General features: G+C 53.3%; 1 protein-coding gene across 1 annotated transcript in view; it reads right to left on the bottom strand.

The window, feature by feature from the left end:
- Positions 1–210: 210 nt before the first annotated feature.
- CDC25B (cell division cycle 25B) overlaps positions 211–11,058 on the bottom strand; it is a 14,306-nt gene continuing 3,458 nt past the window's right edge. Inside the window, exons 3-16 of the mRNA XM_066574699.1 lie at positions 8,263–8,488; positions 7,147–7,185; positions 6,648–6,681; positions 6,124–6,234; positions 5,897–6,001; positions 5,664–5,813; positions 5,505–5,576; positions 5,254–5,424; positions 5,068–5,163; positions 4,391–4,453; positions 4,207–4,305; positions 3,176–3,309; positions 2,577–2,688; positions 211–1,878 (exon numbers count right to left, since the gene is read on the bottom strand). Of these exons, the coding sequence (XP_066430796.1) occupies positions 1,738–1,878; positions 2,577–2,688; positions 3,176–3,309; positions 4,207–4,305; positions 4,391–4,453; positions 5,068–5,163; positions 5,254–5,424; positions 5,505–5,576; positions 5,664–5,813; positions 5,897–6,001; positions 6,124–6,234; positions 6,648–6,681; positions 7,147–7,185; positions 8,263–8,488 (1,553 nt within the window). The 3' untranslated portion in view covers positions 211–1,737. The remainder of the gene's footprint in view (positions 1,879–2,576; positions 2,689–3,175; positions 3,310–4,206; positions 4,306–4,390; positions 4,454–5,067; positions 5,164–5,253; positions 5,425–5,504; positions 5,577–5,663; positions 5,814–5,896; positions 6,002–6,123; positions 6,235–6,647; positions 6,682–7,146; positions 7,186–8,262; positions 8,489–11,058) is intronic.

Raw genomic sequence — 11,058 nt, 5'->3', positions numbered from 1 at the left:
GATTTCCGCAGGAAGCAGACAGCTCCATTTGTGCTGTAGTGGCCAGGCTTGGTATTGCAGGCTGCCACTGTAAACTTAGCCTAAGAATTAGAACTGAAGCCATAACAGATACAAGTTGAGCCCAAGTAGTCACGACAGACGCGTCAATAAAGTCTACAAACATTTTAATAGGCCAATCCCGCTGTCGAATACCCTGTAATAAAATCAGGCAGTTGTGTTTTTTGAAAACGAGAATTTTATTAATCCCTGAATTTGACATATAACGTAATAGCAGAGAGCAGGCGGAGGGGGACGGCGCCGTGTTACAAGCTGAACATGGTGGATTACAACCCATTACAGAGCCACAAGACGGTTAGGAAACTGCAGTCATTTTAGCATTTAGAGGGAGAAAAAAAAAAATAAAAATAAAAATTATATTTGTGCAAAACACTTAATTGCAAGAAGTATGATCGGATTTCAAGATGGCGGCACCTTACAACACGTGGTAACAGCCGCCACGTTACACCAAGTCTCCATCATTCCTTATAGGAACGTGGAACTATGAAACACAGGCCCAAGTGCTTCCACCTCCACAGCGGTCTGCGGCGCAGAAGGAAACCACGTAATTGTGGAAAGAAATAAGGTGAAATATAAAGTCGGGTCCCTTCAGGAAGGTTTAACTTTATTGGTATTTTTTCTTCAGAGGAATTTAAAAAAAACAACAAACAAACACCCCCCCCCTCCCCCCACACCACACACAGCGCGCCATTCTTGCTCTGGACGACTATTTAAATTTTTCTTTCAGACTTTAGAACTTCTCTGAAATTTCCCTTCACACAATTAATGCTTAAACTGAACACGAAGTCTGCTTCGTTCGCGCTTCATACACGTAGCGGCCATCATACAAACCGGAATCACGCCGCAACTTCCTCTATATAAAAGCTTGCAAGTGAACCCTCCACCAATAGAGGCGGCCATCTTACTGGCTGAACAGGTCCGCAGCCTACTATCTACTACTTGGCCTACCAGTAGGCTAAACAGTCAGAGGATACAAAATGGCCGCCTCCGCTTTAGAGACGGCTGACGGATAAGGAATCCTTCAACAACGTGATACGTTCAGATCTCCCCGTAGAAAGTCTCAGAAACCGTCTGTGCGGTTAATCCTCATGTGTCAGATATATGTAAGCCGGTACATACACCCGCCATGTGTCAGATATATGTAAGCCGGTACATACACCCGCCATGTCCTAGAAAATAAAGTGAACGATAAAGTGAAGCGGGGGAAGGGGGGATAAAAGCGCATCAAGGGGCTATAAAATCAAACACCGCCCTCCATCAGGACAAAGGGACAGCTTGGGGGGGAGGGGAGGACTGTGGCGGCGGCGATGGGGGAAGATTAGAGGATTGTGCAAAACAGGAGGCTGCCGCCACTCAATAAAAGTGCGAGTGCAACAAGTCTGCACAGACACAACGAACACACAACGGGTCAGAAGACACAAGGGGATACAACGAGACCCTCCACCCTGCAGGTGGTCTTGTGGAAACCATGCAGAGCCATCATACGGCCGGCAGCCTGGGGGGCCGTCTTCTGTAAGACCACCCAGGTCTAACGAGGTTTCCAGAACAGGTGGCCAAGTTAGCAACTTCCAAAGAGGATCATTCCCAGCCCATAACCTGGCCTAGTCATCCGGTCCACGTATGGAGGAAAGTCCAACCAAGGGGATGAGGCCCTTTCAAAATGGCTTCAAGACTGCAGCGTTACACGTTCATCTGCTGCCTGTAGATCTCCCGCTTGCTTTTGTCGCTTCCCCACGTGCGGCTCTTGGCGCGGAAGAGCCTGAGGTGCTCCTTGAAGTCCTTATGATACATGGAGCGATAAGACTGCGGCTCGCAGAGCGTCTGCAACAGAAGAGAGGATGAAGGTCAGCGATGGGAGAAGAGCGGCGGCTCCGAGTGCTGATCAGGTGATGGCAGCAGAAATGGTGCCACTTACCACAGCAGAATATCCGCACCATGTGAATGTGCCCTAAGAGATTTTATTTTTTTTTTTACACAGAACCATTGCCCAAATTAGTTGCTCAACGGACTGTGGAAACATGGCCACCTACCAGCTGACCGGCGAGCGCTTGTTTACCAGCTGCTTCGTCACAGCTTACTATAAGTCACTGACTCTTGTCTGGTGTAAATCTGCCTTTCAACAGCTAGCTAAAAACTTAAGGGAAAGAGCACACTGTAGTGACCATGACATGTGTAAAGGCACACTGACAGGCATCCGCACACCAAGTCACGTAGTGACCATGACATGTGTAAAGGCACACTGACAGGCATCCGCACACCGAGTCACTGTAGTGACCATGACATGTGTAAAGGCACACTGACAGGCATCCGCACACCAAGTCACGTAGTGACCATGACATGTGTAAAGGCACACTGACAGGCATCCGCACACCGAGTCACTGTAGTGACCATGACATGTGTAAAGGCACACTGACAGGCATCCGCACACCAAGTCACTGTAGTGACCATTTCCAGCATTTACACTGTCCGGTATAAACCCACCAACCACCACAGACGGCGGATCTACATCTGGAGCTCACCTGGTAGCTGGGGAAGAATTCTTTGTAGCCTCCTTTCAGCACATATAGCTCAGGGTAGTGAAGTTTGGGGTAGTCGTTGCTGTTCCTGTCCTGTCTCCGAACATAACGGCACCTGTAGCAAGTAAGAGCATTAGAGGGGTTGTTCAAGGGCAGAGGGGTCCGCTCCATGACCCAGAAGAGCCCCCCAGACCGTCTGCCTCCTGGTATTACAGGACAGCTGTGAAGGGCCTGTAATATAGTGCTCTGGCAGCAGAATCTGCAGGTAAGTGCGGCTAGACGCAGCTTCCCTGGCAGAAGCCAGACGAGAGCGGGATCCGGGGTCCGGTATGAGGGGCTGCGCAAGTTAGGAGATCCCTTAAATAAAATGGATAGATTATAAAACAAGTTACAGAAACTCAATCTAATCTATGTGCCTCTGTAGGACCAGTGTGTACCCCAATGACTCCGCCAGGGAATCTAGATGAGTGAGGGTACGTACACACATTGCAGACAACCTTATAGAAGATGGATCGACTCCTCTAATACTAAGTGGCGATGTGACAATCCCAGCGGACAGAACGGGGCGGCAGGGAGGATTAGTAATACACCGCAGTACTTACATGCGAGGTCCTCTCTCAGAAGAGTATTCACAGTGGAAGATGATGATCACCCTCTTATTCTCGCTGCTTGCCACAATTGGGTTCTTAAGGAGAAATTCTTCCACCTCGTATTCCAGAGGGAGATTCACCGCCCCCTGCAGGATGGAGGACACCATGCATTAGAGGCGGTCACAGTAAGGGGACTGAAGGGTCATGTTGGGTGAACGGGCATTACTGCACTTCATCCACTCCATTTATAGCTACAGATGCGGGACACCTTGGGTCGCTGCCATTTGTTTTAACCTCTAAAATGCTTCAAAACCCAAAAAATTAAATTATGTTTTTTAATCAGCCATCTGAAGGCTTTTTTTGGTTAACGAGTTGTATTTGTTAACCACTTTGATGCTTTTGGGCAAACTACACACAGGGCAGCTACTAGGTGTCTGACACACCGGCAACAGCGGTGACCAGCCCCAGTGCTGATCATGGCTGTTAACCCTTTAAAAGCTGCTGTCAATTATGACACCAGCATTTACATTCTGCTGGCCGTTCAGGGGCCCAAAATGGCTCCCCTACGATGAGTCAAGGGGCCTTCTGAAGGCTCTCAGGGATGCCAGGTCAGAACGTATTATACTCTGAGCAATCAAGCAACAAGTGCCGAGTCCCCATGGGTGGGTAAGTTTTATTATACACAGCAAGCCCTGCAGCACGGCTTTATTCTGAGAGTCAGTACAATTACTCCCCCCACTTGTCTTTAGTCCTCTAAGGGAACTTGAAAGCTGCGATCATTTGATCGCTCAATACAGTACTATATTATAATGTATCCAGACAGGCATCCTAGTAAGATGTGCCACAAGCATGTCTTAATAGGCAGACACCCCAGGCTGCCATTACCCCTAGACACCCACCCACCATCTCGCTTTACATGCCAATCCATTCTGGCAGTGGCATTTAGATGGTTGAGCAGTTGTCTGCTGTTAGGCGATACCCACTATATACGGAACGGGCTGCTCCATACAAACCATGCATGGATATACGAAGGTCAGCCTTACCTTGATGTGCCCACCTTCGTACTCATATGGGTAGCGGCAGTCTACAATGACGCAGCGATCAATGTGATCCTTGTATTTTCCTTTCAGCACGTCATTCATCTGAAGAAAACAGACATTATATTATACTCCATTCACCAGAATGTACTGTAGTATGGGGCAAGATGGCGGCACGGTCGGTACTCACCATCTCAGGGGTTATGTACTTCAGATCCTGGTGTTGACCCTCCACGGTCTTCAGCAAGTACTTCTACAAGACACAAAGTAGAGTTGACGAACTCAATGTTTTCTCAGTAGAAGCAATTTAATATAACTAATTAAGCCTGGAGCGTCCAAACCCCGATCACTTATGGGGATAAGCTGGAAACCGATTCTATAGGTACGACCCCCTATATTACATATGTGATATCCATATCCTTTGTATTCATAGGCCAGACATAGTTTACTGCGATGTGGCTACGGCCATGCCCGATGTGATTGTGAGGATAGGGCCAGCACTGCGTTACAGAGACCCTCCAGTTGCAATACAAGTTCCAGCCCATGGCCGGAGTAGATTACATGCAGCTGCGCCGCTTCTGTGCTGTCCGAGATGGCCGCTGCAGTCAGACGCCCCAATCCTGGCAGTGCATTGGTAGCGTTAGACTAGCTAACCCTCTGAGCCCAGAGATATAAGCGCTAGTGCTCCTTCACACGGACCACCGATTTTACCGCCAGTGTGAAGGCACCCTTACACTTACCGGCTCCCGGTTTCACCTCAGTGCGTTGAGTATTTAGGTTTTTTTTAATTACTCATCCAGGCTTTATACATTTAAAAACTTTATTTTTTCTATTCCCACTATTAACAGATTTGTGTTTTCTGCTCACCTTAGAGGAATCACCAATCAGATCTCCTTGGTCGTTGTCTAGAATCTTCTCAACCGTTTCAACACAAAGGGACTTGGAGCGCCCCAACTTCATTTTCTAATATGGAAAGAGGAGTAACAGTGAATGATTCCATAACACCATTCCCTATGAAGAGAACGGCGCAGCACGGCTCGCCATGGTACTTACAGGCTCCTCCTTGTCCGGACAGGCCGATGTCACGTTTTTATGCCGCTTACATTTCACTGGAGTGTCGTCGCTGTCCGGTCTGTCCAAGCGCTTCAGGATTGGTCGGATGATGCTGCTCGGCATGGAAGGCGAGCGGAAGAGGCGGCGGCATTTGCTTCTCATTATCAAATCCTTAAAAGGAGGAAAGGCGAAAGGTCAGCAGGCGCCCCAGAGCCAGATGTAGTCCCAGAAGTTTGGGACAAAAAGCCTACCTCCTCCTGCTCGTCCTTCTTCAAGGGGGCGGTCAGCAGGCTCTGCATTCCAGTTGGAAGACTTGATTCACCCTGAAAAGTAGTTGATTTCATTGGGTCAGTTAAACGCCGGTGTCTGAATGCACTGGATGAAGCCACGAGGGAGGGTCCGGACTGTACCTTCTTATCATCCTCCTCCATGATCTCCATGAAGCCATCGTCGTCGTCATCATCATCATCCTCAACGTTCAGAGAAAACGTCAGGGAGGACTTGCGTAGGCAGATGGGGCTTTCTGAATCCAAGTCGTAGCTGACCCTCTCAGGGGAGAACTGGAGGAGGAGGAGCAATAAGTTATAAATGAAGCCCTCATCATGGGGGTACAGACATAATAGAAGGTGGTAGAGCGGCTCACCATGAGAGCAGGGGCAGAGCTCGGCCTTGACTTGAAGGCCTCATCTTTCCGTAAACGGCTCCTTAACACCGAACACACAAGTGGTCTTTTAAATAAGACTGCTTCCTGCAGAAGGAGAAAGTGAGAGATGTTGGATTGGTGGTGGTGGGGCAACCCGCGGGCCACAACTGGTGGTGGTGGGGCAACCCGCGGCCGCCCTTCCAGAGGTCACATCAGGCTGGACTTACATTCTCTTTGTTGTCTTTGCCTGTTGAGAGACCATCAGTGAGACTGCTGACATCAAGGACTGATGTGCTGGAGAGCTTTCTCAGAACGGGGCTTCCTTGGAGGAGAGACACCTACAAGACAGATAGTCAGGTTGGTAGGCATATATCTATTACATTCAGGTTCGGCACTAACAACCAATCAGGTTGAATCAGACAAGCCAAACAACCAATCAGGTTGCTGGAATTGCTCTATATTGCTGAACTTGAGTGCGATATTGGTCTATGCGGTGGGTAGCCATGTGCCGTTTGTGCTCACTTCCTGCACTGCACAGCTCCACTACATATGGTGAGACAGGATAACTGCATGAGCTCCAGACTGACAACCCTAGCAGACCCTCCAGGAGATAATTCAGATGGATATACGCTCCACTGGGGAGGGCGGGCTGCTGAGGAGTACACCATAACTTTATGGTGCCAACAGGGGGCGACGGCTTCCCTTTAAGCATCACAGGACTTGAGTTGCAGAATAAAGTGACGACACTTACCGGCAGAGACTTCCTTCTGATGGGTGGCGGAGTGCTGCAAGAACAAGAAGAGGAAATAAGAAGCCTTGCAGTTATCAGGGGGTCCTAACTCAAGTGTTTTATCTTTCTGGGAAGTTAAACCTTGGGGAAGGGGTGGGGGTGGCGACTAGTGAATGACAAGAACAGTTTGAGAGCTTCTTTAGACATCAATAAGTTTCAGAAAGTTCACCCACAAGGGGTCAAATGGGGTCTTCCAGTCCCCTGGATAGCTCATCAATAGGTGATTGCAGTCCACCATGTCCTCTGACCATTGATGAGGATGTCCAACCCACCACACTGACAGCGAATAGATGAAGCGGACCCCCATCAGATACTATCCAGGGGACTTTAACACCCCTTAACTGGCAGCATTTCTTTCAAGTTGCAATGAATGGCACTATTAGCACAAGTGAAAAAGGGAGTGGGGGGGGGGGGGCTGGAGCCACACGGCCACCGCAGATACCCGCCCGCAGATACTCACTCGAGCAGGTTCCTGCTTTCAAAGCTAGATTTCTCAAACCTGGAAGAGAAGAAAGAAGAGCATTAGGACCCAGCAGCCAACGACCTCCTGTTCTTTGCATCCCCCAATCCCAATCATGTATGTGAGCTACAATACCTGCAGACAGGTAATTCATGAGGTCACATGACCCGGGGCAGATTGTATGTGGAGTGGGGGAATACATTTATACAGAAGATCCCAGAACAAAGGGCGTTTCTGTCCGGTACGGCCTGCTGAACAGCCCGGCGCGGGCCTCCCCCCCCAGCATCAGCTCCCTCCACCTGTATGCAAATGTCCGCCTTTTGTCCTCCCTGCTCCAAGCTATACGGCGGCAGGGGGGCCGGCAGCTGTCTGATAAGTGTGGCATCTGAAAAGCTTCTATTCAAGCCATTCATTAGAGAGCAGCAGGCCTGCAGCGGGGGCACGTGTGCGACATACCAGCCCGCAGACCCCGACAGATGGGGGGCATCCACTGCAGCAGATTATTCTGCATTGTGTCCCGGGAAGTTCAGCCGCCCCCCACCCCCTTCATGGCATGCAGCCCCCCACCCCCAGCCCATTCCCCCTCATGGCATGCAGCCCCCCACCCCCAGCCCATTCCCCTTCATGGCATGCAGCCCCCCACCCCATTTACTGTTCTGCATTGCTGGCACTTCAGGGGAGCAGAGGAAACACCATTACTGTTGCCATCTTTTGTGTAAGCCATGTAACCATTAACTGCGCCGCACCCCTTGTTGTCCTGGGGGTGGGGGACTACCAAGGAAAGCCCACCCGAGCAGAGGGGGAGAGTACAGGAAGCCCAGCAGCTGCTCTCTATAGGGGTGCAGGCCTGACCCCTCCTTTGTGTGAAGTTTATATGAGCAGTTCATGAAGTGGTGACAGGTGCCCGCCGCCCAGCCGACCCCAATTAGAGCGGGCAGGAGGGGCATGGGGGAGGACGAGGACATTCTTACTCTGCAATCATAGCAAACAACTCAGACGGTTCATGGCGGCAGTCAGCCATCAGCATTTTGCTTATCTACACGGTGGCGATTTAGGCCGCCTGCGAGATCTCACAGCAGCACCCAACCCCGTGGGCCGGCGGTGACCCCCGCGTACCTGGCTGATGGCGGGCTGTCGCACATGCGCAGTACAGAGTGCAACGTGCAGTCGCCAGGTGAGGACGCGGATACCGCGGCTCGTCTGCACTGCTCACTGCGGAACGGCCGGCTTCCATTGACTTCAGTGTAAGCCGTCCGTGCGAGGCTCGCACCAAAACCGAACCCTGTGAGCGGAAAATAGTCGTTTATTTCTACTTGTGGGCACAGAAAAGCCGTTTCCATAGCATGTTATGGGCAGTATTGGCTGCCCGCTCCGGATCCCACATCGCAAACGCCCATAGGAGTAATTTATTAGTTTGTTGACGTCACCGCCACACCACAGTAGCGACGCCCCCCCCCCCCCAGTAGCAACGTCTCGTCCCCCCCCTCCACCACCCAGTAGCGACGCCCCCCCCACCACCACACAGTAGCGACGCCCCGTCCCCCCCCCACCACCACACAGTAGCGACGCCCCCCCCCCACCACCACACAGTAGCGACGCCCCGTCCCCCCCCACCACACAGTAGCGACGCCCCGTCCCCCCCCCCACCACAGTAGCGACGCCCCGTCCCCCCCCCCCACCACAGTAGCGACGCCCCGTCCCCCCCCCCCACCACAGTAGCGACGCCCCGTGTCCCCCCCCACCACAGTAGCGACGCCCCGTGTCCCCCCCCACCACAGTAGCGACGCCCCGTCCCCCCCCACCACAGTAGCGACGCCCCGTCCCCCCCCACCACAGTAGCGACGCCCCGTCCCCCCCCACCACAGTAGCGACGCCCCGTCCCCCCCCACCACAGTAGCGACGCCCCGTCCCCCCCCACCACAGTAGCGACGCCCCGTCCCCCCCCACCACAGTAGCGACGCCCCGTCCCCCCCCACCACAGTAGCGACGCCCCGTCCCCCCCCACCACAGTAGCGACGCCCCGTCCCCCCCCACCACAGTAGCGACGCCCCGTCCCCCCCCACCACAGTAGCGACGCCCCGTCCCCCCCCACCACAGTAGCGACGCCCCGTCCCCCCCCACCACAGTAGCGACGCCCCGTCCCCCCCCACCACAGTAGCGACGCCCCGTCCCCCCCCACCACAGTAGCGACGCCCCGTCCCCCCCCACCACAGTAGCGACGCCCCGTCCCCCCCCCACCACAGTAGCGACGCCCCGTCCCCCCCCCCACCACAGTAGCGACGCCCCGTCCCCCCCCCACCACAGTAGCGACACCCCGTCCCCCCCCCCACCACAGTAGCGACACCCCGTCCCCCCCCCCCCCCACAGAGGGGTCGGCCCAGTATTAGAGCGCGGTGACATTTCAGACACCAAGCAGCTTGAAGCGACTGTCCTGACCGACTCCTACGGACATGGGTAGTCAGTAGTTTATAGACGGGCCGCCGCTCCCCATCTATGATAACGGGGGCCTCATATGGGGTCAGTAAGGGTTATTGTAACAAGAGCGGCATATTGTCAACATTGTCACTAACAAAGTTATATTTTTTTAAAAAATCTGCACACAACAACCAATCAACAGTCAGCTTTCGTCTTGTGAGGGCAGGTTAGAAATGAAACTGGCAATCTGATTGGTTGCTATGGGCGACATGTGGTGTGGACACATCTGTCAACAAGCTTTATCGACAGGAATTCTACAACAATCGGATGAGGTTTTGCCCTTCTAGTAACGTTACTGACATGATTGTCACATGCGGTACTTTAACCCTTTACAGCTGAGGGTTAACCAGCGGCTCTCCAGCACTACAACTCCCAGCATGTCCTGACAGCCCAGCCATGGGGGGAATTGTAGTCCTGCAACAGCTGGAGAGCAGCGGGCGCCACGGGGTGAGGAATTTACATCCACATTCCTCAGAACAAAGCTGCCATCTATGTTACAGAGACCGTAACTAGAGACGGTGCTTGTAGGAACGCCCCCCTTACAGGAGGGTCACAGGGGGCCGCAGCGTGCCAGATAATACACCAGCTGCTGCGGACATTCCTGCGGCTCCAGTACTAAGTGCAAGGAGGCGGCCGAGTCACCTGTCAGACCGCCAGCCGCCTCTATAGCATCGCTGACCAGCCCACAGATGTGTATGGCGGTCAAACATACAGAGGGTGCGGGGCACGCAGCGCTCGGGGGTCCCATAGAAGCGTATGGCTGTCATACATACGGAGGGTGCGGGGCTCGCAGCGCTCGGGGGTCCCATAGAAGCGTATGGCGGTCATACATACGGAAGGTGCGGGGCACGCAGCGCTCGCCGGCCCACAGATGTGTATGGCGGTCATACATACGGAGGGTACGGGGCGTGCAGCGCTCGGGGGGGCCCACAGAAGCATATGGCGGTCATACATACGGAGGGTACAGGGCACGCAGCACTCGCCGGCCCACAGATGTGTATGGCGGTCATACATATGGAGGGTACGGGGCACGCAGTGCTCGGGGGGCCCACAGAAGTGTATGGCGGTCAAACATACGGAGGGTGCGGGGCACGCAGCGCTCGGGGGTCCCATAGAAGTGTATGGCAGTCATACATACGGAAGGTGCGGGGCACGCAGCGCTCGCCGGCCCACAGAAGTGTATGGCGGTCATACATATGGAGGGTACGGGGCACGCAGCGCTCGCCGGCCCACAGATGTGTATGGCGGTCATACATATGGAGGGTATGGGGCACACAGCGCTTGGGGGTCCCATAGAAGTCTATGGCGGTCATACATATGGAGGGTATGGGGAGCAGCGCTTGGGGGTCCCAGCATTAAGAGCCCCAGCAGTCAGACATCCATTATCCTGTAGATGGGGGACAAGTGTCATAAGTGACAGGAAGAGCCACCCAATAA

The sequence above is a fragment of the Eleutherodactylus coqui genome, chromosome 7 (genome assembly GCF_035609145.1).
Source record: "Eleutherodactylus coqui strain aEleCoq1 chromosome 7, aEleCoq1.hap1, whole genome shotgun sequence".
NCBI lineage: Eukaryota > Metazoa > Chordata > Amphibia > Anura > Eleutherodactylidae > Eleutherodactylus > Eleutherodactylus coqui.
The sequence above is the reverse complement of the archived record's forward strand: the minus strand, read 5'-3'. Positions and strand labels throughout refer to the sequence as shown.